General features: G+C 45.8%; 1 protein-coding gene across 1 annotated transcript in view; it reads left to right on the forward strand.

Moving 5' to 3' along the window:
- The window catches only part of LOC144815102 (uncharacterized), a 44,162-nt gene extending 23,600 nt beyond the window's left edge, over positions 1–20,562 (forward strand). Inside the window, exons 3-5 of the mRNA XM_078674164.1 lie at positions 2,326–2,403; positions 10,012–10,167; positions 19,964–20,562. Coding sequence (XP_078530290.1) covers positions 2,326–2,403; positions 10,012–10,167; positions 19,964–20,104 — 375 coding nt within the window. The 3' untranslated portion in view covers positions 20,105–20,562. The remainder of the gene's footprint in view (positions 1–2,325; positions 2,404–10,011; positions 10,168–19,963) is intronic.
- The last annotated feature ends 7,144 nt before the right edge of the window (positions 20,563–27,706 follow it).

Below are 27,706 nucleotides of genomic sequence, written 5' to 3' on the forward strand. Positions count from 1 at the left end.
TAATGCCCAGAGTTGCCGAGTGTGATCGCTGATCAGAGTGGGCACCGAGGCGAGAGAATTATCGAGTCCGCTGACCCTGGTCCAGAAACCTGCCGTGCCGGGAATCGAACCCTGGTCCCGGGCCGTCCTCTGCTCTCGGGTCTGCCGCCTCTAACCAGTGAGCCACACTACTTCACCTCGTCTATAGGATGGGTCTATAAGGATCGGTGCTAAACTGGTTTGCCTTGTTCCTTCACAACACAAAGAATTAAAGTCAAACAATCCCTCTTCAATTCTACTCCGATCATACTTAAGGTTCCAGAGGGGTCTGCATGCTCTCACCCACACTCTTCAACCTGTTCATGGAGCCTTTAACGGAAATACTTAAATCAACCAACATTCTCCATCACATGTATGCGGACGACGCTCAACTGTACCTGAAAATCTCCTCCCCTGAAGATATCAACTCACTTAAATCAACTCTACTCAAAACCCAACACTGGCTGACTTCCAACCATCTCAAGCTAAACTCCATTACCTAAACAAGCTCCCATTATTGTTGAATATATGGAACACCTAACGTTTCTCAACTGTATACCACACACCATTGAACTAGATCTCTTGGAATAATTCTTGACTTGAACATGCAGGAGCACATCAGTTCAGCCTCCAAAGGAGCAAACTTCCAAATGAGCATCCTAAGAAAGATAAAACCCTTCCTTCCCCCGGAGGACTTCAAGTCTAATGTTCAAGCGTTAGTCATGTCCAGGTTGGAGTATGGTAGTGCAACTCTTTGTGGTCTACCTAGCTACAAGTTGGCTCCGCCTATGGTCTCTCAGAATTTGGCGGCAAGGCTCATCTCAGGATCCAAAAGAAATAACCACATCACTCCAGATCTGAAATCCCTAAACTGACATCCATTTGAGGCTAAGATACATCTTAAAATTGCTTGTTTGAAGCACAAAGCCCTTCCCCTCAACACTCCTTTGTACCTCGCCCAAAAACTGGAACTCTTGGCTGGTTTCAGATCTTCAAGGAGTTCAGCACCTTGCTGCTTAAACCACAACAATTCTAAAGAAAGAAAACCTATAACCGAGCCTTCTCTGCTATTGCCCAGAGAATCTGGACCTCCTTGCCTCCAGAAACCAGACTGAATCCCTCAACGGTGCCTTTCAAAAAAGAAGTGAAAGCACTACTTACGAATACTTTCTGAACTTGAAATGTACCTACTGCGCATGTGGGAACATGCTATGATGCTTCCTTCTCAAACTTGCTATTGCTTCTTTTACGGACTCCCCACACCCGACAGACACGGCTACATCCTGTTTTGTTTTGTAACGTATGGTTGTTTTTAACACCCTTATTTGTTATCGCTTTTATATGCTCATGTATATTGTATTTGCAGTGTTGCGATAAAGCAGTCCTCTTGTGTACCTAAGTATCTTGCATACTCCTGTTGTTGTTCAGACCTACTTGTCTTCCGCTCTTTTGTCCCTGATCATTTGTATATGGGTCTGATAACCTCGGGTTATGTTCGCACTACATAAAACTCTCTAAATATATATTTTTTAAATGTCGATCTTCTCATACTCTGTATTGCTGGCCATTTCCTCTTCCAGCCTGCCCTTTCGAATCCTTGTTCTTTAGCTTCTGCCATAGGGTCATTATTCCTTGCACAACAGGCCCTCTGGGGACCATTTCTTTCCTATTCTCTTTGTGCATATTTCCTTTTCTAAATGACTTGGTGGGTCATGTTCTCTGATATGCTGCCTTTTTGGGCCATTCCTTTTGGCAGACTGTTTGGTGTGAATTCTTCACTCCCGTAACAGGCTCCGGGAATCTACCCTGTGGGTTTCTTTCATTGGTACCGTGTCTTCAGGTGCTGTTCTTCTTACACGCATTACTCCTCACACTGCCTTGTGGGTTTCTACCCTTTCACACCTTGCCCTTTGGTGTCCTTCCTTTTCATTCTCTGTTGCACTGTCTTTACTTCTCATTCTTTTTCGCCAGTAGTGCCCCGCTCCCTCTCAACCCCGAGTTCCACCCAAACCCCATCGTCTTCCTAGATCCTGCCTTCTTAGATCTGCTGTTAAGAAGCCTTCTTCAAACTTCTTTGGCCACTCTCGCGATTTGATATGTGTCATTTACAGACTGGGCTCCTCACAATGCCTTGTGGGTTCCTTTCCTTTCAAAGTCTGTCCTGTTGTTCGCTTCTCTCCCTCTCTCAGTCTGCCCTGTGCATTCCACCTCTTGCACTAGCCTTCCCCTCTTCACCCTCACTGTCTCTGTACATGATAAACTCTGACGGCAGATCCCTGATTCTTCTTTCCCAACTTCTGATTTTAGAATGAAGCAATTCCTGGGAGTGAAACGGGTGTCTGTGTCCCAGAAGAGACTAACTCAGTTGACTGGAGCACACAGCTGGTGAGTTGGAGGCGAGAGTTTCACCTTTCTCTTTGTGTCCTTCGCCCAATCCGAACTACAGTGCCCGTTCATAAGGTATCCCTGCTTTCCCAGAGAGTGGATGCAGCTACCCTGAAGATAGTCGCGATCAGGCGAGAGTGGCTTGGAGCTCTGTGCAGAATCGGGTCCATTATGTTTTTTTAACAGATACCCTCTATTCCTAGATATTCAGGGACCTAATACTTTAACTAATTTACAAAATGTTACACAACATTAAAAAACAAAAAACAAAGAAGAAATGGCTGGTGGATCGAGAAGATTATATACATAATGAGTATCTGTCAGCCATGGTACAGCTGTGACTTTGTTTTGCATCTTTCAGAGACATTAATTGTAAATTGATTAGGGAACCCTTATATTCAACAGAAGAGCGTTTTCGAATGCGTTTGACCCCTTTAAAACATTGCACTAAGTTAATAGCCCAACCTCACACAATATAACAATTCTGGGGCTACAATAGACATGCAGCTTCCATAAAATACCTTGTGCATTAGTGCTCTGAATGAAACGAGCTGAATAGAGACGTCTTCATGTTACTCATGTGCTAAGATCTGCCTGTTCGTCATTGTAAAACTCGCTGTTCATGCCAGGACGTGGGGTTGGTATCATTTCAAGGAGATGAGCAGCTCATATATCATAAACGACGATTTAAAGCAAAACGAGGAATGGTGGAGGATCTTTTGCGAGGTATTGCCTAACTTAAACCAATTTACATCAGAGATACTCTGGAAAAAAGGGCAGTCGGACCGCAGCACCGCTGGAGCAAGGGTTTGTGCTACCATGGGAGAAGGAGCATGCAGCTCCAGCTGCCTTCTTTTAAGTGAAGGTTTTTAGGTCTCGCCTGTCGATGCGCATGCGCATCGAGCTTGCGAGACTATTGCGGCTTAAACAGTCTTTAACCAAGTTGCAAGGAATCGTGGCGATTCCTTGCAGTGCCCGTGACTTTTAAGCTCAATGCGCATGTGCATTGAGCTTAAAAGCGCGTGCACATCAGTTCCCTCAGCCGCAATCGCCGTCTGTTCCCTCAGCCGCATTCCTCCGACACCTTTTGAAGTGAAGCTTAGCTTCACTTCAAAGGCCCCGGCTTCTTCACACCCACATGCCGCTCTCCCCGCTCCGCCCCCTCCCCTGCCCGCCGTGTGCATTTCTCCTCCACCCCCTCCCCACAGCAATGCCCTCCGTCTTGTTTTTTAATCACGTCTATCCGCATCTCAGCTTGCTGCCATGACTTTGCAATCTCAATTATTTAGAAAACTTGCTGCCTTCTCCGAATTAACGCTGACTCCGGGTCAATCCGGCACCACCTGCACCCATCACCCTCGGCCCTCCCCGCATCCTCCATTGCAATACACCCCTTCACCCCTCCCAGACAGCGCCTGACCTCCCTCGCCATGTTTCCCGAACGACCGCAGAAACTGTAACCAACCCAACCGGCCTCAGAACGATGAAAGGCATGAAGACTATCCAACTCATGCCTTCCTGCAAGCCCCCCAGTACTCCCCCCCCTGTTGCTCCCGTGCACCGCTGCTTCCCAACCACGTCCAGGTCCTCCCCTCCCCTTGCCCGCAAGGGTCCCCTATGGCTACTGCCTGCCCCCTGCCCCCATCTGCCCTGCAACCGGACCCTTCACCCCAGCTGTCCAACTTACAGCCCCCGCTTCCCCCGGGCGGTCTTCCGCCTCCGCCCCACGGGCTAATCAGTCACCTCTATCCGGACAACGAACCTCCATCGGCCAAAGCAGCAGATATGCGGCTCTCCCAGTGCTCCCCCTAACTTGCACGTGTCTACAATGCCATCTCGTTGGCAGACTTTAAATAGTCTGTTTTAAGATACTGGTTAATCATGTAGAAAGTAAACTGACATTTAAGTTCCTGTTTATTCACAAACGTGACGACCAATTACTCCCAAAGCTTGCTTTATATTATACCACCGGCTTGGTCACACTGTGATTCTGGGTATGTTGATCAGTTTCCTCATTGATTATTTATTAAGATTGGGTTTCCACCTGAATGGGCTACCTCCTTGTCTCCAATATTAACTACTGTGTGGCAAACGTTCCCTTCTGTGTCTTCTACTGTACTAACCCTGTGTCTTCTGCTGCCCTTGCCCTTCGTGTCTTCTGCTACCCTTTCCCCGTGTGTCTACTGCTTCCCTGTGTGTCTTCTGCTGCCCTTGCCCTGTGTGCTTTCTGCTGCCCTTGCCCTGTGTGTCTTCTGCTGCCCTTGCCCTGTGTGTCTTCTGCTGCCCTTACCCTCTTTGTCTTCGGCTGCCCTTGCCCACTGTATCTTGTGCTGCTCTCACCCTGTGTGTATCTTGTGCTGCGCTCACCCTGTGTGTGTCTTGTGCTGCGCTCACCCTGTGTGTGTCTTGTGCTGCACTCACCCTGTGTGTGTCTTGTGCTGCTCCCACCCTGTGTGTGTCTTTTGCTGCTCTCACCCTGTGTGTGTCTTTTGCTGCTCTCACCCTGTGTGTGTCTTGTGCTGATCTCACCCTGTGTGTCTTGTGCTGTCCTCACCCCATGTGTGTCTTGTTCTGTCCTCACCCCATGCGGTGTCCTATGCTGCTCTCACCCTGTGTCCTGTGCTGCTCTCACCCTGCATGTGTGTCTTGTGTTGCTCTTGCGGCCCCCTCCACCCCTGTGTTCTCACCCCTCTCCTTGCCATGTATTTTCATCACCCCTTTCTGTCCCGTGCTTAGGAGCCGCAATCTCTGGGCATAGGAGCTATGGCAATACCGCATAATTATTATATATTTGTTATCTTGAAGTAGTTTTTGTCTTGTGGGCGCTTTTCGACAGGAGCTTGTAGAACGTAGCCCTCTGTTCCCTACTGCCACATACGTAACTTTGAACTGAAGAGGTCTTAAACGAAGCGCTGTTCACTGCAAACACTTCAGGAATATTCTTCAGCGCTATACATGCAGATACGTGAACTGGCGTTGCCAATAGGTCTCGCAGTAGGAAAGTTGGAGCTATTGGTTTTGTAAATGACAAAGCCCTTTATGTTTTGAAAATGAAAACAAAAAAAAAAGGCATTGTTATTTGCAATTGTAATAGCTCCAACTTTCCTACTGCGAGACCTATTGGCAACGCTAGTGCTTGCGGACATCAGCTTGACTTGTATTGACCCTGCACCCCAGCAGACATGCAAGCATCAGACATCGACAAGCATCAGACATATATATTCACCCACTCTGCTTCAGTCACCCACTTACACAAATCGCGCCGATACCCCGAGCAGCAGTGCCCGCAATACCGCACTACCAAGCCTTCTGTTATGCCACATCTCTCAGCTTACAGATCCCTTCGCTCTTTCTTTTCCTCTCAACGTTTCTGCCTCTTTCACTCTCTCTTCCAACTCTCTCCCCCCTCTCCATTTACTTACACAAATCTCGCAGATACCACAAGCAGCAGTGCCCGCACTACCAAGCCTTCTGTTATGCCACATCTCTCAGCTTACATATTCCTTCGCTCTTTCTTTTCCTCTCCACGTTTCTGCAAATCGTTCTGTTATGCCACATCTCTCAGCTTACAGATCCCTTCGCTCTTTCTTTTCCTCTCAACGTTTCTGCCTCTTTCACTCTCTCTTACAACTCTCTCCCCCTCTCCATTTACTTACACAAATCGCGCAGATACCACAAGCAGCAGTGCCCGCACTACCAAGCCTTCTGTTATGCCACATCTCTCAGCTTACATATTCCTTCGCTCTTTCTTTTACTCTCCACGTTTCTGCCTCTTTCACTCTCTCTTCCAACTCTCTCCCCCCTCTCCATTTACTTACACAAATCTCGCAGATACCCCAAGCAGCAGTGCCCGCACTACCAATCCTTCTGTTATGCCACATCTCTCAGCTTACAGATTCCTTCGCTCTTTCTTTTACTCTCCACGTTTCTGCCTCTTTCACTCTCTCTTCCAACTCTCTCCCTCCATCTCCATTTACTTACACAAATCTTGGTGAGGCACAGGCAGCAACAGTGCAAGCTTCCCTCACACACAGAGCAGGTACAGCACAGGCAGCAACAGTGCAAGCTTCCCTCACACACAGAGCAGGTGCAGCACAGGCAACAGCAATGCAAGCTTCCCTCAAACACGGAGCAGGTACAGCACAGGCAGCAACAGTGCAAGCTTCCCTCACACACAGAGCAGGTACAGCACAAGCAACAGCAGTGCAAGCTTCCCTTACACATGGAACAGGTACAGCACCGACAGCAGCAGTGCAAGCTTTCCTCACACACGGAGCAGGTACAGCACAGGCAGCAGCAGTGCAAGCTTCCCTCACACATAGATCAGGTACAGCACAGGCGGCAGCAGTGCAAGCTTCCCTCACACACAGAGCAGGTACAGCACAGGCAGCAACAGTGCAAGCTTCCATCACACACGGAGCAGGTACAGCACAGGCAACAGCAGTGCAAGCTTCCCTCACACATAGATCAGGTACAGCACAGGCGGCAGCAGTGCAAGCTTCCCTCACACACAGAGCAGGTACAGCACAGGCAGCAACAGTGCAAGCTTCCCTCACACACGGAGCAGGTACAGCACAGGCAGCTCTGAACAATGTGCCTGACCTTATTGCAAGGTGAACTATCCCTTTCTTTCTATAAATTGAGATAAGCCTAGTAGTGGATGTGTTAGCTCCTACTACTAGGTTCAGTGTCTATTGTCACATTTACTTTGAGCTATACATTCCTAAAGCCATATGTGTGTGTGCCCATTAATCCCTGGTGCTGTACTTCACCGTCCCTCAACCCTTTTCTAGTGAAAAAAGGGGGAGGGGGATTGGCAACGCCTCACGGGAGCAACCACCATGGAGGATGTGTCAAACTGGTACTCGCTTGACTCCCCACTGTATCATCATCAGCAGTTGCCAACCGTAAAAGTAAAGGGGATCAAAACATTGTGATAAATAAAACAAAAATCCTCTCACCCTCACTCACCCTCAACACCTCACCCTCACCCTCACTCACCCTCAACCGTTCACCCTCAACCCCTCACTCACCCTCACTCTCACTCACCCTCACTTACCCTCAACCCCTCAGCCTCACCCTCACTCACCCTCACTTACCCTCAACCCCTCAGCCTCACCCTCACTCACCCTCAACCCCTCACCCTCACTCACCCTCAACCCCTCACACTCACTCACCCTCACCCTCACTCACCCTCAACTCCTCACCCTCACTCACCCTCAACACCTCACCCTCACTCAACCCCTCACCCTCACTCACCCTCATCCCCTCAGCCTCACCCTCACTCACCCTCACTCAACCTCGCCCTCACTCACCCTCACTCACCCTCACTCACACTCACTCACCCCCACCCTCACTCACACTCACTCACCCTCACTCACCCTCACTCACCCTCACCCACACTCACCCTCACCCTCACTCACCCTCAACACCTCACCCTCACTCACCCTCAACCCCTCACCCTCACCCTCACTCAGCCTCAACCCCTTACCCTCAATCACCCTCACCCTCACTCAGCCTCAACCCCTCGCCCTCACTCACCCTCAACCCCTCATCCTCACTCACCCTCAACCCCTCACCCTCACTCACCCTCAACCCCTCACCCTCACTCACCCTCACTCAGCCTCACCCTCACTCACCCTCACCCTCACTCACCCTCACCCTCACTCACCCTCAACGCCTCACCCTCACTCACTCTCAACCCCTCACCCTCACTCACCCTCAACACCTCACCCTCACTCACCCTCAACCGTTCACCCTCAACCCCTCACTCACCCTCACTCTCACTCACCCTCACTTACCCTCAACCCCTCAGCCTCACCCTCACTCACCCTCACTTACCCTCAACCCCTCAGCCTCACCCTCACTCACCCTCACCCTCACTCACCCTCAACCCCTCACCCTCACTCATCCTCACTCACCCTCAACCCCTCACACTCACTCACCCTCACCCTCACTCACCCTCAACTCCTCACCCTCACTCACCCTCAACCTCACCATCACTCACCCTCAACGCCTCACCCTCAACACCTCACCCTCACTCACCCTCAACTCCTCACCCTCAACACCTCACCCTCAACCCCTCACCCTCACTCACCCTCACAACACATATTGTGTTACAATAGGTGTCACATTTGCGGAAGATAAAACTATCTAGAGATGTAGCATAACGACCAGAGCTGCCATATAAGTCACGTAAATACTAAACATGTTGCATTCCAAATGCTATAGGTGTCACATTTGCAAACGTTATAACTATTGGCATTGTAAATGACAAAGCCATCAATATAGCAATTTTAACATCGCAAAAATAAATAAATTATGTCATTTACAAGACCAATAACTACAACTTTTCTAATGCGATACTTATTGCATTTCAACCCCACTCATCCACGCAACGCCACTCACACACGCAACGCCACTCACACACGCAACGCCACTCACACACGCAACGCCACTCACACACGCAACGCCACTCACACACGCTACGCCACTCACACACGCAACGCCACTCACATACGCAACGCCACTCACACATGCAACGCCACTCACACACGCCACTCATCCACGCAACGCCACTCATCCACGCAACGCCACTCATCCACGCAACGCCACTCTTCCATTTGCAAAAAGAAAAATGTCTAACTATTCTATTGCGAGACCTATTGCATTTCCAATGCTTGTTGTTGGTGGTGCAGCCGTTAGCTGCTCAGCAGTCATTTGCTGTCGAACCTGTCCTGCAGCAAGGTTATCCATGGTTGACGACAGAGAAACCACATATAGCCATCGTTTGTCAATGAAATAAGAGAGGGTATGGAAGCCTTTGTGACAGTAGTAGGGGTGTCAAATGAAAATCGCTCATTCGATGGAACAAAAGGCCACCTGGACTCACCGTCTGGACAAACCTGTGACTTTCAAGTAACACACACATCTCTGTAGTTGATGCATTCACTCACACAGCATTTTCTTGGCAGTAAGTGTTGAAATAAACAGCCACAGTCCATTCACAACCCTGGTGCACTAGTGGTTGGACGCCCTTCTCACCAGAGATCTTCAGATGCACGATCTTTGGCCAAACCTTCCCTTGAATATGAGAATGCTCTGTAGACGAGGGCCTCCGGCTAGACGATGAGTCTGTCTATCATATACACAATATCACTCCCTCTGTCTCCTACTTGCACTCTCTGCCATTACAACTCTGCACACTCTGCAAGGTGCCCACCACAGCTTCAAATGGCTCTGCAAGGGTGCACACCATCATATTTACTGGTCCAGCCAGCTGCCCAGGACAATACGCCATGTCAACAAGGCAGTTCTTGCTCACCGTCAACTGGTGCACATAGTTTGGAATCCTTTCTCGTAGTATCTGGTACAATGAATCCCGAATGACTAGTTATTTTCGCCTGAATGGCCCTGACAATATTTTATTCCTAATTGGGTGCCTTTGGCCTTTTGCTTTTGATCGTTATACAGATGCGATCCTACCAGAACAGAGGACGATATGAGTGCTTGAAAGTGAAGCCTTTTCCTCTTTCATGTATTGTATCTGGCTCTTTGTATGACTCTGCTGATCTCTTGCTTGCTTTTTTTCTCTCTCTAATGTCTTAGGATACAGTTGTGCATCGCCTGTGTCAATATAAAGTCTGCTTCCAGCATGTAGAGCAGGCTTTGCTTCCATACCCTCGCCTCAATAAAATAAGGAATGAGATGGTCATATCCAACATCTACCTAGACAATCTGCTGGCAGCTTTTAGGAAGATGAAGGTAAGAATATGTACTTTGAAGAAATTGCCTCTTTTGTATAATGCTTCAGGCGACTCTCCCGCCATATCTTGACTCTGTAAGTAACAGGTGTTATTGTTACCCTATGTCATCATATTCAGTTTACCAATCTCAGACGGACCTCAGACTAAGGGCCTGATTTAGTTCTTGGCCGACGGGTCACTCTGTCACAATGGTGACTGATATTCCGTCCACCAAAATATAAATCCCATACGATATAACGGAATTTATATTGTGGCGGACGGAATATCCGTCACCGCTGTGATGGAGAAACCCATCTGCCAAGATCTAAATCCTGCCTGAGTCAGGCTTCGAGTCAAATGTGTGGCCTGCACACCACAGCATGTTGTATCTTTGAGTTTTAACTGACTGGGCTGGACCACCATTGTCAAACGTTGACACCTTTTTTTGCTTCAATTGCCCAGGTGACTAAAATTGATTGTAGATTGAGCTCATGACTCCTTTACTCCTCTCCTTAGTTCAGTGGCAAATGCACTTACTTTGTCAGTGACTCTTCGTTTGAACTTCTACAACCGTTACAGGCCTGGATCCTTTGCGAGCCAACGATCAGTCACCTGGATCTGACCGCTTTGTTTGTTTACTTTCCATGTGCAGACAAGCAATCAATCCACAGATGAATGCATGGAAATGAAATGTTCAAAGTTGTTATTTGAGTCTAATTTTAGTAGTCTATTCATTTACTTAAGCAATAGTTGCCTGACTTGTCTTGCTAATAAGGTACCTTGTTTTTTGTTGCATATATGACTGCCTCTCCTTAATGCCCTTCTGAAGGAATGACAGGGGTGGGGAGCAGTTACTCACACACCTGCTAAGTGGCCCTATGTTACGTGCAATCTCTGCAGCCAGCTCAGGCTTATTAGTCAAAAGCAATTTGCATGCTTAGACTTTGGAGCCTGCACTTGTCATTAAAAAAACACAAACCAACATGTTTCCATAGTAGGGAATCGCTGGCTTAAACAGCTGCACTAGTCGAAGGTGTCCTGGGACAAGTTGTTAGCACTGTAGCCACCTGTGACGATCACCTTTGAAAAGTTGACGGACTTTATCAATAGTACATCTCATGTCAGCACTCGTGGGTGGACTGAGAAACAGTCTCTTACCTCCCAGGAAGACGGTGAAAGACCTTTAGTGCAGGATAAGGGCACATGACAAGTTTGTCTCTGACATATCACTCACATGGTAGGATACCCTCTGAAAGACTGACGCGGCTGCGGCGGGATCAGTCCTATGCTATTTTGCTTCTCACAGTGGGGTCTTGTTGAGGCCATCAGGCAAGTGCCAAGTACTCTCCAAGTGACTCTGCCCCAACACTGCACCAAATGATTAAACTTAAGTATGCAGTCATTTAACCAAAAAAAAAACGTTTAGCTACCAGGGTCGAGTGGAGTAAATGCATTAGGGTACTTGGCTGGTGGGTTTTATGCTAATTTGTTGATTCTTCAATATCTACAAAAGGAGTTGAAGGGGGCAGTGATAGCTGGCTGCCTGTTTCCAGACATAGTTGACATGGTTCAATGAACTGTATTAATTGTAATTATAAGCATCCATTGATTCACTGTAATCAAGGACTAAGAACAGTTACGAGTGGGTGAGATGATGAATCTAAACAAAGAAATACCTAAAAAGGAGTATTACGTGTAATCTGCTTGGTTCGGATGCACTATCTATAGGGCTCATACTTTATGCAAACAAAAACAGCACATAAAACTGTGGAACTACAGCTCCTCAGCCTTGGGGAGCAACAGATTAGTGCAGCTGAGCGTGTCATTTGTGTGTATCCAGAAAACTGAGCTATCCCTGCCAATAGCAGCAGTCAAGTTGGTTTCAGGCGAAGAACGTTTGGCGAACTGTGGTTAGCGCATGTGCATGATACCAACAGAGCCAGCCCACTGGACAGGGATCACGCTACACCCCCACCACTGCTTTACCACATCCCATTACTGCACATCTAACTCCTGCCACCGCACTACCACTTCCAGCCACGCCAATGGCACCCAACATGACTGCATGTCTACCTTCACAGCAGCACTTCCACCTCATACCACCCCTACCCTCCAAACACGGACTACCGCTCTGTCCCACCATATCATTCAGCTATTTGCGAGTTACTTGCCTGTTCTCATATAGAGATGTAGATTCCGGAAATGTTGGATTCTTCTCATAATTCACATCCTACAATAACAACACTTGGCTTCTGCCCACGCCGACTCACTGCCACCCACAAGCACTGCTTACGGACTTCCCATAACGGCTTTCTCCCTCAATCCTATCCCACATCACACACAATCACCCTCACCGCTACACTCTCATGCCAACTACTCTGCTATAACCTCATCATTACACAAATACCTCACAGCATCACACTACTTTCAAACACCACCCAACAATCATACTACTTTTTCCAGCACTGCACCCTCACAGTACTGCCCTGCAACAATCCCGCTTCCTCTCTTCTTTGACCACACTACCACTTCACAGAGCAGCATTACTAACCCATCAAGCAACACTAGCTCTCATCCGTCTAGGGCACACATGTACTGTACTACATTTCCAAGAGTGTTCACCCCACCATCCTACCACGACATTACAACGGGTTGTATGTCACTATCGTAGTCAATTATTTTCTTACCTCCACATCTACTTACCTCAACTATACAGTGGTAGTCAGTATAGTGAATGCAATATTTTTGTCATGCAATAAATTACATGAAGTATAGTGACATCTCCCACTCCATTACCATAACAGTAATCTACACCAATATCTTCAAAACATTCACTCTGACCCACAGCGCTACACCCCCACAATAGGTTTCAGAGCATCACAACCCACTCACACCACCCCCAGAGTACTGAAGTCCATTGCTCAGCACTGCTCTACCACCACACAACCATTCTTAACCTGCGAAAGTGGACAACCATCCTCTAACACTGCACTATCAAGTCTTATCCTTGTATTTTCCTCACTGCACTGTAATAACACCTCACTGCCCCAATGATTGCTCCAACTTCACACACCCATTCATTAAAAAACATCCTCATGATTCAGAGGCGCAAATGTTTTAGTTTAAAAAATGAGATCTATTGACTTTGTCAATGGTTGTTTAAATGTACAAAAAATATGCCTCACAAAACAGCAAGCATTTGTTAATGCATGGGAAGTGTTGGAAAGTGGATTATTAGTGGTGGCAGATATGCATTTACCCCTGACACTATATAGGGCTCAGAATAAGTCTTAAAAATTATTCCTATACTCAACCCTCGGTAGCTTGGCTGCGAGCAGGCAGGCTTAACTTCAAAGACACATATGTAAAGCATTTAAAAACGCCAATTTAGTTAATAATTAAGACACAACACACAATAAAAATCCAACACCAATTTATAAAAATAATTTTTTTATAATCTCAAATCACAACAAAACGAACAAAATCCACTGTAGGCAACCAGCGACACGAATTTTTAAAGATTAGTCACTTCCTGGTGCTTAGAAACCAACAGTGCCCCTTTTTAGGTCGAGCTGACGTTAGCATTCATGCGAAGCATGAATGCTGTCAGCTCGACAACTAATGTGATCCGTTTTCAGGAGAGTGGACACCAAAGTGTTACGAGCGTCGGATTTGACCTCGGGAGCGAGCGTCTGGTAGCTGCGCATGCGCAAAGCCGCTGCGCATGCGCAAAGCCCTTGCTCACACACAGGCAGCCCCCACCTCTCTGCATGCACGCACACACACACACACACACACAGGCGCGCGCATGCACACGCAGGCATACAGCACCCATACAGGCACACATACAGGCACACTATCCCCTACCTCGCATTCTCTCTCAATCACACACAGTCACGCATGTGCACACACGTTCCCTCGCGCACACACTCCCCCCCCACGCATACAAACAGGCACGCACGCACTTTACATCAGCCCTGGGCCCCACTCACCAACTGCGCTCTTCCGGCGGGGCTCCTCACGGCGCGTCTCCATCTAAATCGGGGCTCCCTCAGGTCAGAGGAGCCCCGCAACAGGCGCCACACTCCTCCTTCTCCCCGGCCCCCTCCTGGGGACCCGGGCTACACCGGACGGCAGGGCGCTCCATGCGCCGGCAGCTCGCGGACCTGGGGAGGCGGGACTTCCGGTCGGCCGCGAGCGGATTGGCCGGCCGGCCAAGAGCTTCCGGGTCCGTCTGCAATGGCGGTCACGAGGCATCAAGACTACTGAAGTGCTATTCGCACATGCTGGGTAAACAAATGTATTGCACGTAGAGACTGGAGGCTTTGCCAGCCACAGGTATCCGTCCCCGTTAATAGTATTTTTTTTAATAGCATTCGCATGAGGCTCACTTTGCTGCAGACAGCCACCCGGCTTGTTCTTCTGTCACTGGACTTGTGCTGCTATGTCTCGAAGCACAAAGTGTATTTGTTTCTGTAAAGCATGCTCATTTGTTAGTTCAGTGCTGCAGATTTCGGTCCATGTCTGGGCAATGTCTCCTGTCCATGCAAAGGGTACATATGTTGCCATGGTGACCTCGTAATTCATCCGAGCCAAATGATCAGAGCTTTCTTTGTTGAATGGAGACTCCAATGTCTGGTATATTTGTACTCGGGACAACGAATTGTTGACTGCATTGTGGAGCGTATCAATAGCTCCAAAGAGATTGCAAAATGAGTCTCTGTTAACAAAATCAAAATTCATGCTCTTTGGTATGGCGGATTGATGCAGTCGGGCACTTTAAATCATATGTCAGCCAACGGTGATTGACTGACTGCATGGATGTTGAGTAAGAATTCTGTATACAGATGAATGAATGAGTGAGAGCATGGATGGAAACATCCAGTCACTGTAAGTGATATGCCAGACCTACTGGCTTTGCCAGTGCTTTATCATTTTAGCCCCAGCCTCACACTAGTTCACAAGAGCGTGTGTGTGCGAAAACAATATGTGCTTCAGAACATGTCGCATTTTACAATCTTCTTCTACGCTAATCTTTCCCATTATCCTCTCTAAATCTCCCATGGTTTAGGGCAGGATGCCATTCCTTTTGGTAATAGTGTCTAAACAGGGACACAATACGGTTTTGTGTATCAAAATATTTATTAGTGCAGCCTTGACTTTCAAAGTTTCAAAGCCCATACTTAGAATCTTGAAAGAAATTAGAAACTGCAAGTTCCAGAATCCAAAAAGAATTTGGCTAAAAAGCCAGGACTAAATTAAGTTTTACCGGGGCCCACTTTAACGGCACAACTTACATGTTTGTGCAAAGACGTTTTGCAAAAGAAAAAAGCCCCCTTCAGGTATCTGCAGTGCAAGTGCACCTGCCTCATGTTCAGAGCAAGTTCTGTAGGTTTTTTAACCCCTCCGCACACACGCAATCATGCAAGTGCACTGCATGCCTTTTCTGTGACACGGACTGTGGCCCTGTGCCGGCGGGGTCTGTTGTCTGGAGGGACAAAACATGTGCACTCTCTATACAGAGCATAACTGTCTTCAGCTTCCTGGGCTGAAGTAGCGAGACAGGCCTTTTTACCTGTGTCTGCCAATGAGTATCCCTTACTGGCCTCTGCAGCGCTTTTTAAATTGCTCATCCAGTCTCCTGTAACCTGGTACTTGCTCCTATACACACAGGACATAAATAATGCATGTGCGAAGGTTGCCACTGAAAATAGAGGATACATAGGCGCAGGAAGCGGGACTGTGGACGGTACTGCAGCACCTCAAAATAACCAAGTTCAGAAGGGGAATGAGCAATAAAGATGACTTTTTCAGCTCGTCGTATCTGCCATACGTTAAAAGGCTAAGGTCAAATATCGGGTTGTGTCTGCTGCCAATTTGCTCCCTATTCTTTAACATGGAGGTTAGTGGGTATGCCTTCTGTCATATTAATGGTTTATTCTCCTGACATGGAGGTTGGTGTTTTGGAGGTAAATGTTCTTTAACTGCAGAGTGAAAGCATTTGGTAAAGTGAACTATGTGACAATCTTGCTGAGTTGGGGGTGTATGTGAAAGGAAATGCTATAGATTTTTTTTTTTCGAACGCAACTTTTAAATTCCTGTAAATAAACTTGTTTTGTATTTATTTATTGTACGTTTCTCCATGTATCTCCTTCTTTGTTTCTTTCCCATTTTATTTTACCTTCTTCTCTCTTTGCCTTTGTACCTCTCATTTTTTTCTTGCCTTACTTTCCATCCTTTTCTTGTCTTTTTTTCTCTTGCCTTCTTTCCTCTTTCTCCGTTCTGATTTCCTTATTTGTCTCTTTATGCCTTTTTCTGTCATTCTTTTTTCTTCTTCTCCTTTCATTCATTCATTCATTCATTTCACTGTTTTGTTTTTTCTTCCTTTCATTTTCTTCTCATGTATCTTTGTCCTTCACCGCCTTTCTTTTGTTCCTTTCTCTATCTATTTATCCTCATTTATTTCTTCTATTTTCATATCATCTTTCTCTGCTTGCCTTATTTTTCTTTCTTTCTCTCTTACATTTTTTTCTGCACTCTGTCATCCTTCCCTCTCTGTCTCTTTCTCTCCCCTCCTCTAACTCTATTTATTTCTCGCTCTTTCTCACTTTTGCTATCTTAGAGCAAAGGGGCAAAAACTGATCCTCAGGGACCACAAATGTACACTTTTTGCAGCACAGTCCATGTGTCATCAATGCTGTGTGCTGCTTGTAGCATGAATAGGGTACTCTAGGGGCAGTACCCTACGCCCTCACTCTAACTATCGCCCAACCTCTATCTATCCATCACCCTCCCTCTATCTATTCATCGCCCTCACTCGACCTATCGCACTTATCTATCGCATCACCACAGCATCACTCAGCACCACCACAAAATCACTCAGGGGCACCACAGAATCACTCAGGGGCACCACAACATCACTATGTGCTACCACAGCATCACTGAACGCCACAGCATCACTCGTCGCCACCACAACATCACTCGTCGCCACCACAGCATCAATCTTTGCAACCATTCAACAACAACTGGTTCAAATATGTTCTCTCAATGTTTCAAGCTTTATTACAAATGTCACAAAAAGATGTTAATATTTCACCTCTGTTCTTGGATTTTCGTCACAATAAAATACACTGATCATAATCTTCACAAAAGTTGTTTACAAAAGTTTAAGCTATTGCCATTACAAATCACAATAACTTTTATTTAAGTATTAATTATTAAAAAAATAAGACATTGTTATTTGTAATATCAATACATCTAAGTCACATAAATACAACACATATTGGATTACAAATGCTATAGGTGTCACATTTGCAAAAGTTAAAACTATTGGCATTGTAAATGACAAAGCTATTAATTTCGCTATTTTCAAAACCAACACATAAATAAAATATTGGTCATTTACAATACCAATAGCTCAAACTTTCCTAATGCGAGACCTATTGCATTGCAAATGCTTGTAGTAATTTTGTTGCCTCTGACAGGGACACATTCACCTTTAGCAGTTGTTTTGGGGATCTCTCACCAGACTTGTGCTGTTTCCTCCAGCAGGCTGGGTCCAGTTAGAACTCCTTCCTGAAGTTCTTCTTGCGGGTCCAAAGTGTCCCACACACAGTCCAAGGGTCTGGAATCTCAAAGAAACTTGAGAGTGTGATACTTCAATTCCCACAATCCACTTTGACAAAACCCTTACAAATCCACTGGTAGTACTCCAGGCTAGGGATTCTTTGTGGTGATGTCCAGGTGAGCTCTGTTAACCTGTAGCTTGCAGGGAGTCTACTCTGTTGTCCTTTTGAAGCAGGTTTTATCCACAGGGCTGTAGTTTCAGATGGTGCAAAAGGCGTGATCAATGCACATCAGACTCTTCAGCTGGGCCCTTCTGCTTCTCTCAGGTTTCAAAAGCAGATCTGAGAGGCACCGCCCCTCTCAGATACTTATTCAGGTTTCTCTGGGGTCAAGCAGGAGGGCACTCCTGTCCAACGAGGTGCAGGGCAACACCCCAATGACCACTCCCTTCAAAGTGTGGCAAAATGTTAACCCAGAAACCACTATTCTGCCAAAATTCAATATGTCAGACTTTTCAGCAGAGAGAGAAGAGTTGGCTAAACACACCCCTAGGATAGCTAATCTCCATAATCTCTCCCCCTTGCATCTGCTCATTCCTTTCTTAAGCCTAGCATATGCCTTTGGTTCAAAGTGGAGAGTTGTAAATAAAACTGATGTCTTTAGCTTTTCTCACCCTTCCCTTGAAGAGTATTATTTAGTATCCCTACCCTGAGCCCAGTAACCTCTCCTCCCAGAAAGGCTTCCTAACCCCAGGGGTCATTTCTCACCTCTTCAAAGCAGCCAGGCTCATCCACTTATATCTGACCAATCAAGGCAGAGCAATGGAGGGCTGAAGTTTGTCTTACAGGCAAGAACGTCTTTTCATTGCTTGACTGTACATTTTAGAATAAATTCAACAATACTATATTGTTCGATTGATCATTACCATTCTACTGAGTCCTTTAATCCTAGTTTCATGGCTTTTCCTTCTCCAGTTATTAACTCATAACCTGTTCCAATGTTAACCTATGGGCTGGGGATCTGCAATGGAAAAATGAACTGGCAAATTTCTCCAATACCAGGGTCTATAAAACAGGTTTATACCTACAGGACCTCCCCCTCCCCACCCCTGGAACCCCTGGGAAATACTTTCGGGGTTCTGAATATATAAAAATATTGCAGATCCTCACTTCACAGTGCTCCTAGCTCAAAAGTCGATTTTGCAAAGCACTTTCCTACAATGTGGGGAGTGAAATGTGCAATTTCACTAACCCCTGGGCATATAAAAACCTTGTTATAAGGATTCTCCTTTTAAGTACCTCCTCCCCCCCCCCCCCAACCCCTGGGACACCTAGGGGAGGCCCTGCGGGTACACACCATGTCAAAACATTTTAATTTATCCATTTTAAGTGCCCTAAACAATAAAGTCGAGTTTGTGCACAATTTGCATTTTAAAAGCAGTGCTGCAACGCAGGGCTGATTTTAAACTGACCTCAGGCTTCAGCAGTGCACACATGCACGTGCAGAAAAGGCTGCTGGCCTCTAAACTGCCCTGCCATATTCAATACTAGGGACTTAAGGTTAGTTTAATTCCCCTGCCCTATATATAATAGGGCCTTATAGGGGAGGTCATGCCAATCAGAGGGGTACCTTAACCCTTAGTGTACCCTAGTGTATGTAGGTGTTTTCACTGTATTCCACGTGTGTCTTCAGCACAGCACTGGCCCTGGGCCTGGTTAGGCAGAGCCATGGGTCAGTCAGAGTATCAGAGTCAGTAACCACCAGTACCAGTCAGCAAAAAGTTGGGGGGTTCCCAGTCCACAGGATGACTTTGCAACAGGAAGTGTTTGTAATTTGCAATGTTTATGCATTGCGGGAGTCGGAAGCATAGAGGAGGTACAGGTTTGGGACAATTTGCTGGTTTGTAACAACATGCTTGCTTTGGAAAAGGTACTTTAATTTGGATAAATCGATGTTTTGGGACGGGGTATTGTGTGTTTTAAAGAGTAATTGGTTTGGCACACGTCGATGTCTTAGACAAGCCAATGATGAGCAGATGGTTTAGATGAGACAGGTGTTTGACATGGGTTGATGGCTTGAAAAAACTCATTGTCTGTAATTAGTCAAAGACTTGGAGGGGTATAATGCTTCAATGAGTGTTGGGGGCTGGTTGACAGGATGGATGAGTAGTTATTTACGATGAGCATTCAATGGTGTCCATGATTAAATCAATTATAATGTAACTTGGAATCTGACTCCTTCCTTCACAGCGGCCACTTCACAGGCATCAATGTGAGACAATTCAAGTCCGCACACAAACCCTCTGGCTGGAGGTCAACGATGGACGGCGACTGGTACAGAACTTGCTGGGAGACTTGGGGCATCTCTCCATCCCCTCCTTGTGCCAATAGAAGACTTGAAGAACATAAGCATCATTGGTGTAACCACCAAATGAGACAAAAGTAGACACCAAGTGTCCAGGGGGTCATAGGAATGGCATTCAGTCCTGCGTGTCTGACCAGCACCTGCCTGATAAGTCAGTAGGATTCTCAGGTCCTGACCATTTTCTGTTGCCACCTTGTATGCCAGCAGGAGACTGCATATTTGTTTATTTCTAGTACATCCATCTCATATGTCAGCAGAATCCTAAGATCGCCACTGACTCCACTGCAGGATGTACCAATACACAAGCCAATACTCCCAAGGAGTGTGCCATTTCTTATCAAAACAATCCGGATAGCAACCCAGCTATATCAAGATGTAAATCAGTTTATTGTATTAATATTTATATTTGTTAATAATATATATTTAATTTTACATGTATATAACTTTATTTGTTTAGTATTATACTTAATATAATATATTTATATATCTATGACAAATTATGAAATAAAGAACATTTTTATGCTCGGTACGTGGTCTGTGTCATTTAATCTTAAATGAAATACTTGAAACACACTGTTAGACCTGATAGCCTTAGGGTGGTCTTCCCTCCAACCTTTTGCCTGCGTCCTCCACCTTTCTGATCTAATTTTTTCCGGTAGTCTGACTCTGTGCACGTTACCACTGCTAACCAGAGCTTTTACTAGGGGTACTGCTTCACTTACTTCCAGTCCACGCTGCATTTCCGCCCTATTTCTTTTCCTTGTAGGCACCTTGGTGCCCTTTCTAGGAGGTGCCTGGCTCCTATAGAGGGGGGCGCCATCTTTTAGTGGGTCTTTATACCGAATATACTAATTTTAAGTGTTGCATCCCTCATTTTATTTTATTTACTAGTATCTTACATTGCCACGGGAGCCTGGCTAAGGTAAGGGGGGTGCTGGACCCCGGGTTGTTTATTGTTTGACAAGCTTTCTATCGGCCACACACTATCAGCGTTCCGATTTGGGCATGCCCCCTCATTTCCACAAGACAGCATGGAGGGCTATTTAAATGGCCGTACAACGTGTCCGCGCAGCTTTGACTAGAGGTATTACTTGACTTACCTCCCACCCTTTCCCTGTGGGGCCTGGCTCCTATAGAGGTAGGTGCCATCTTTAGTATATGGGTACTCTCGAACATTTCCCTGGGGGGCGCAAAGTGCTGTCTGTGGCATGCACGAGGGCCACACCGATGCCAGAAGGGCATGGTAAGGGTGATAAAAGCTGGACATAGGGGAGACTCGAAACAGATACATGGTGTGGACAACAAACCGAGCTTTCACGTGATGTTTTTCTGGCACCAATGCTCTCCTGGCATGCGCTAAAAATTAAAGTCAAAGAAATGCTCATGCATGTTAATAAAAGACACTTTTTTTAAGTTTGCAGGGAGTTCATCATGTTTTTACCTGTTTAGTGCAAGATGTCTTTAAAACTTAAGGTGTTCCTAAAGATAAGTTGTCAAGGACACCTACTTTTCCATTCATTGATTAACGTGTAAATACTTTTCTGTATGTTCCTGCTCTGTCAAGTGAACTGCAGCCCAGTACTGCAGTTAACCAGAGGCCAACAATTAAAGGTCAGGCGGACAGAATGTGGTCCAGGGGCCGTATTTTGAGTATTCCTATTTTAGTGGGTCTTTAGACCCGTTTTACTGATTGTATGTGTTGCACTCTTCATTTTTCTTTAAATTGACTTTATTGACCAGTATCTTACCCTGCCAGGAGAGCTTGGCTATGGAAAAGGGTTGAAGGAGGGAGGGATGCTGGACACCGGGTTGTTTATTATTTGACCATGCTTTCCATGGGCCACACAATATCAGTGTTCCAATTTGGGCATGCCCCCTCATTTCTTCAAGACGGCATGGAGGATTATTTAAATGCCCAAGCAGCACGTCAGCGCCGCTGGTGCGCCAAAGGCAAGCTCATCAGAGCCCGTCATCCAATATTAGGGACAGTGGTTGGAAACGTACAGATCTCCTATCGCAAAGGCTATGCCTATCCCTAAGATTTCTAATGCCAGTCTCATAAATGCTCGATCCCTTGTTAAAAATGCTTTGGCTTTCACTGACTTTCTGGAGGCCCATGCGCTGGACCTGGCATTAGTCACTGAGACATGGACTGATGTTGCTCCAGCTCCAGGTCTCTTCATGGCTATTACCAACGGTTTCACCATCACTAGGCTTGACCGGATAGGAAGAAAGGGCGGACGATTAGCCGTTATAAATAAGGACTCTTTCAAAGCTTCTTTTGGGCCGTTGGAGGCAATTTCTAAGTGTGAAGCATTGTCTTTTAAAATATCCTTGACCAATCACTACTCTTTTAATGGGGCTCCTATTTATAGATCTCATGCTCCTAGAGCAGCTTTTTTGGATAACAACAGTCAGCTGATAGACATAAAAGTGAACTCCTCAGATTTCACCATTTTAGTGATTTTAATTTCCATCTTGAGAACCCCTAGATAGTGATGCAGTCTTGTTTTCCGATTTCATGAAAAGAGAGGGGCAAGTACAACTTATAAATGCCTCCACGCATGTTGCAGTTCACATTTTAGAGCCATTTTTTTCTGACAATGCTTATCTTACAGTCATGTCCATCCTCCAACTGGCATCGTCAGACCATTGTGCCGTGTTCCCACTCAATACAGAAAGGCCAACCTCTTCTGTTGTCTACCAGATATTTAACTCTCTAAGTCGACCATGGCATAAAATCACCCCCAAAGCTTTTAGTCAGCTCATAGTCTATTCTAAACTGGAAATTTCCCAAGATCTAAAGAAGGCTACCATAGTTTATTATAATTGGATGTCTTCCAATCTCATTCGGTTGGCCCCACTTAAGTCTGCTAATAAAAGGACGATTTCTCGGTCCGAGCCCTGGTCTGACGATACTCTTAGGCACCTTAAACAAGCTTGTTGCAGGCTGGAAAGGAAATGGCGGTACAGTATGTTCCCATTGATAAAACGTCTTATAAAAGGTTTATAAAGTGGCAGTTTCCAGTGCCAAATCTAGCTACTTTAGAGCCAAAATAAAGGCCTCTTTAAATGTCGTTTAAGAGCTTTTTGCGACAGTGCGCAAGTTAAGCAAACTGGCTCAAGCGATTAATACTGAAATTAATCAAGATTTCTGCAATTCTCTGGCGGATTTTTTCCTGAGCAAAGTTGAATTGGTCTATAATACTTTAGTAACCAGCCACCCAAGAGAGATACCTCTTGAAGGAACGGCTCTTACACTCAATCAGGGGAAACTTCCTTTTCTAACACCCCATTAGAGAACAACCCCATAGGGGAAGATCTTAACGCTCCCTCTGAAACTGCAAACCAGACCATCGATCCATCGGAAAGTTACTCTAGTCTGAACAAGTTTAGCCCTCTTGATGAAGGTACTCTTCAGGCCCTCTTAAACCAATCTAAATCTGGCTCACCATTGGAATCTTGCTCCCATACGTTCCTGCATTTAGTACCTGAAATTACAGCTAATTATCTTAAGAACATCTTTAATAAGATGTTCTTGGAAGGCCATTCCCAAGGAATGGGAAAGGGCTTCCATTCAACCCCAGTTAAAAAATCCTAACCTTTATTTCAGTGACCCGAACAACTACAGGCCAATCTCTCAGCTTCCTCTCCAGCAAAATTAGTGGAGAAGGCCATAAACTCTGAACTATCTTAATTTATCTCGAACAATAATCTTCTCTATGTTACTCTTACTTTTATAGTTGGTACAGCTAGACTTTGGAATCCTTTGTCAGTCTCTCTCAAGGTAAAATTGGATTTTCTTTCTTTCTGTAAATCTTTAAAAACCTGGTTGTTTAATAATTAGCCCACTTCTATCTCTATTTCTCTTTTTGCTTTAGTCAGTAACCTTGGTTCATCCCCAACGGGCATTTTTAATTTACTTATAGTCCCTAGTAAAGTGGTACTCCCTGTACCACAGGCCTGTAAATTAGAATCTACTAGTGGGTCTGCAGCACTGATTGTGTCACCCACTTAAGTAGCCCTTCAACCAATACAGACCCTATGTGTGCAGTTGACACTGCCATGTCAACCTGACAAAATAAACCTTTTGCCAGGCCCAAACTGCCTCTTTTTATATATATCACCCTAAGGTAGGCCTTGAACAACCCAGACGGCAGGGAGCCTTGTATTTAAAAAGGCAGGCCATATACTTTTAAGTTTTACATGTCCCAGCAGTGAAAAACTCCCAAACTCATTTTTCAATCCAGCAAGGCCTATCTCTCTCATACAACATTGGGATTCCCTTATTATATTTTATACGTGTAATTTCCTATTGGAATAGATAAGACCCCCAAGTTGGGTGTCTCTGGAATCCTAATTTAAAATCCTAACTTTTGGTGAAATTGGATTTTAAAGTACAATTCTCAAAAAGTCATTTTTAGACAGTTGGCCTTTTCTTACTTTAGCAGTTTGTAACCGGTTGCCTGTATCTGATCACATGTCTGGGATGGGTGCTAGTTGAGCTTTGTGTATTCCTCCTAGACAGCCACACACGACAGGAGCTTAGGTGTGACCAGATGGGCTGTCCTGGAAGGATGGGAGGAGTAGGATTCAGCCTTACTTTCCCCTGCTTTCTAGCACTGCCTGGAAAAAGGCAATACTAGAAAATGAAGTCAAAAAGGAGAGTAAGAAAAGTGTAAAAAGAAAGAAAAGACATGAGACTCACAAAGGAGGACAGATGGAAATAGATACACATATCAGAACACAGGAAAAAGTAAAAGTAAAATAAAAGCAAAGAAATTAACAATAAAGATGAAATGAGAGAATAGGGGAAAGACTGAAAATGAAAGAAAACAGTAGACGAATAAACTGGTTTATATCTTGGAAAAGTTATGAGCCCGTAGATCACTGATTGCAGTCCTGTAGATTCTGTTATACTACATCTAGCAAATGCAGGGATCCGTGTAGGGGTGTAACCAGACGCAAACTTTGGTGGGACAGAGGGCCTAACAGCTCAACCAATGGAGGCGGGGCTAGCACTTCAAACAACGGGGTAGAGCTATTCTAAGAGCCAAAACAAAACAATAGCAATAAACTGTGCATTTTAAACATATTGGTCAAACCTGAGAATATCACAACAAATATCTCACTGGATTTGACAATATTTGCATGCTTCCTACACGTTTTAGTTGATCTGACAATGTTAAATAGGCTTCTGGCAGAGATCTTTAAAAAAAAAAAGGAAAAGTAATGATTTGACACCTTAAAGCAGCTTCGATACATTTCAACAGAAAGTACTTTAGGACCAGTTCTCACAAAATTATTTCAAGACAATGACCGTTTTTGCCAATGCTCCAAAAACTCCTTCTGTGAAATGACAATGAGCACATTAAATATTGTAACTCCATCTTCAGAAAGGTGTGGCTGCTTGGCTGTTGAACAAATATATGTTTCTGTTAGCTCATCAGGAAGCAGCATATGCTTGTTTGAGGCTACATACATGTACAGGTCTCAGATTGACTTACAAATTTATCGCGCTGGCGCTTGGTAGCAAGTAGGACTGCTACAAGCGTGTACTTGTATTCCTGCTAATAATTGTTTTTAGACCGTTTTTAAAAACTTTGTGCATTGTGTAATTAATTACTTGCTGTGTGCTCGCTCACTCCCCGGTCCACCGCAGCTACCAGTGCTGTTTGTTGTGGAGGGAGGCAAGCAGCACTACTTCCTGGTTGCTCCATTGGAGGCGGCCATACTTGGTGGGTTGACGCGCTAGTCTCCCACTCCGCCTAACCTACTTAGTCCCTCGCTCATCCGCGCAGCGGTGACGCGCAGCGGTAGCGCCGTAGATGCGCCGGAGAGGCGCCAGAGAGAAGCCAGTCTGCGCCAGTCCGCGTCCAGACGCTTCCTGCTACCTGTGGTAAGATCTGCTTATCATGGCTGTGGCTGCACCCACGCTGGTCTATGATTGTTCCACACTCCATGCCCTACGTCACGCTACTAGTCCGGCTTGTGATCACCTGGTCCTGCCTACTCTCTCTGACTTTATTTGTAAAAACTGTAATTGGAGTCCCTCAATCCGCATCAATCGACGTCCACTCTCTGTTCAGGAGTGGAGAATGTTCCTACTAAACTGTAGGTCCTTTAATAAACACCACACCGAATTGCGCCTACTGATTGAGGAGCTCAATCCCCATGCCCTCTTCCTAACAGAAACATGGCTTCAGGCAGACAACGACCCGGCCGTTGTCGGAGCTATTCCACTAGGATTCACTCTTAAGAGATTGGACCGCCAAACTGGGAGAGGCGGTGGACTGGCTATTGTTTATCGGGACAGTTATAAGTGCCAAATCACCCCCATTACATCATCGACCTGCGAAAGTTTTCAATTTTCGCTAGAACTCTCCCCCACTATCACCTTTTCCGGCATTCTGATCTACCGCCCTCCTGGCACCCTCAATGATTTTATTACTAAGATTACTGAGCTGGCTGCCAGTGTCGTTTTATCTTCACCCAATTTTACCCTGTTGGGGGATCTCAACTTGCACCTCGATGATCCTCTCGATACTGCTGCTAACTCGCTTCGTGCTAATCTTCAAGCGTTGGACCTCTATCAAAAGGGATTTCATGTAACGCACAACAGAGGTCATCTTCTCGACACTGTCTTTAGTAATATTAACGACATTACAGTGGAGCCCTCCATCCCTTTACCTTGGACGGATCATTTTGTGATACCTTTCATCTGGCGCACAAATACCCTCCCCTCTGCCCACTGTCTCGCCAAACACCAAGCTAGGAAATGGTCCTCTCTTTCCCTCACTGCATGGGAAGCTGCTTTGGCTAGAGACCCCCCTGGGATGGTGATGCATGCCAATATAGCAGCCAACAATTTCGACGGCTGGATCACCTCCTCACTTGATATGGTTCTTCCTGTTCAAAACAATAATCTTACAAAAAAAACAAAAGCTGCTCCATGGTATACACCCGCACTTAAGATCATGAAATTAGCCTGTCGTAAGCAGGAGAGAGCCTGGAGACAGGACTATTCCCAAACTAAGAAGGATGAATATAGAGCCAATATTAGGCTCTATAAACAGGAGATAAAACTAGCACAAACCTCCTTTTACGACAGCAGAATTCAAGCAGCCGCCAATGCCCCCAGGGAAATTTTTAAAATTGTGAAATCCCTCGTTTCCCCTCCGGCCGAATGCCCTGATACTGAGGGTGCTCAAAACCGCTGCAACGATTTGGCTAACTTTTTTTCTCAAAAGATTCTTACAATTTACTCCTCTTTTGAGGATGCCAATAATGAGCTGGAACCCTGCACCCCCCCAACCTCCGATGCCTTAGCTTCTTGTAGGCTAGACACAATTCCACTCTTGGATGCTCCGGCACTAGATAAACTGACTGCTAAAGTCACCTCTGGATCTCCCAATGATCCAGCACCCCCACAAACTCTCAAATTGGCTATGGATATGATCCGCCCCATCATATTGGATGTTCTTAACACCTACATCTCCTCCAAATCCGTTCCCCCGCCATGGAAGTGCGCAATGGTAAGAGCGCTGCTGAAAAAGCCCAATCTTGACCAAAGTAACCTTGCAAACTATCGTCCCATTTCCCTGCTTCCCTGGTTGAGCAAACTGCTT

Source organism: Lissotriton helveticus, chromosome 1_1 (genome assembly GCF_964261635.1).
Source record: "Lissotriton helveticus chromosome 1_1, aLisHel1.1, whole genome shotgun sequence".
Lineage (NCBI taxonomy): Eukaryota > Metazoa > Chordata > Amphibia > Caudata > Salamandridae > Lissotriton > Lissotriton helveticus.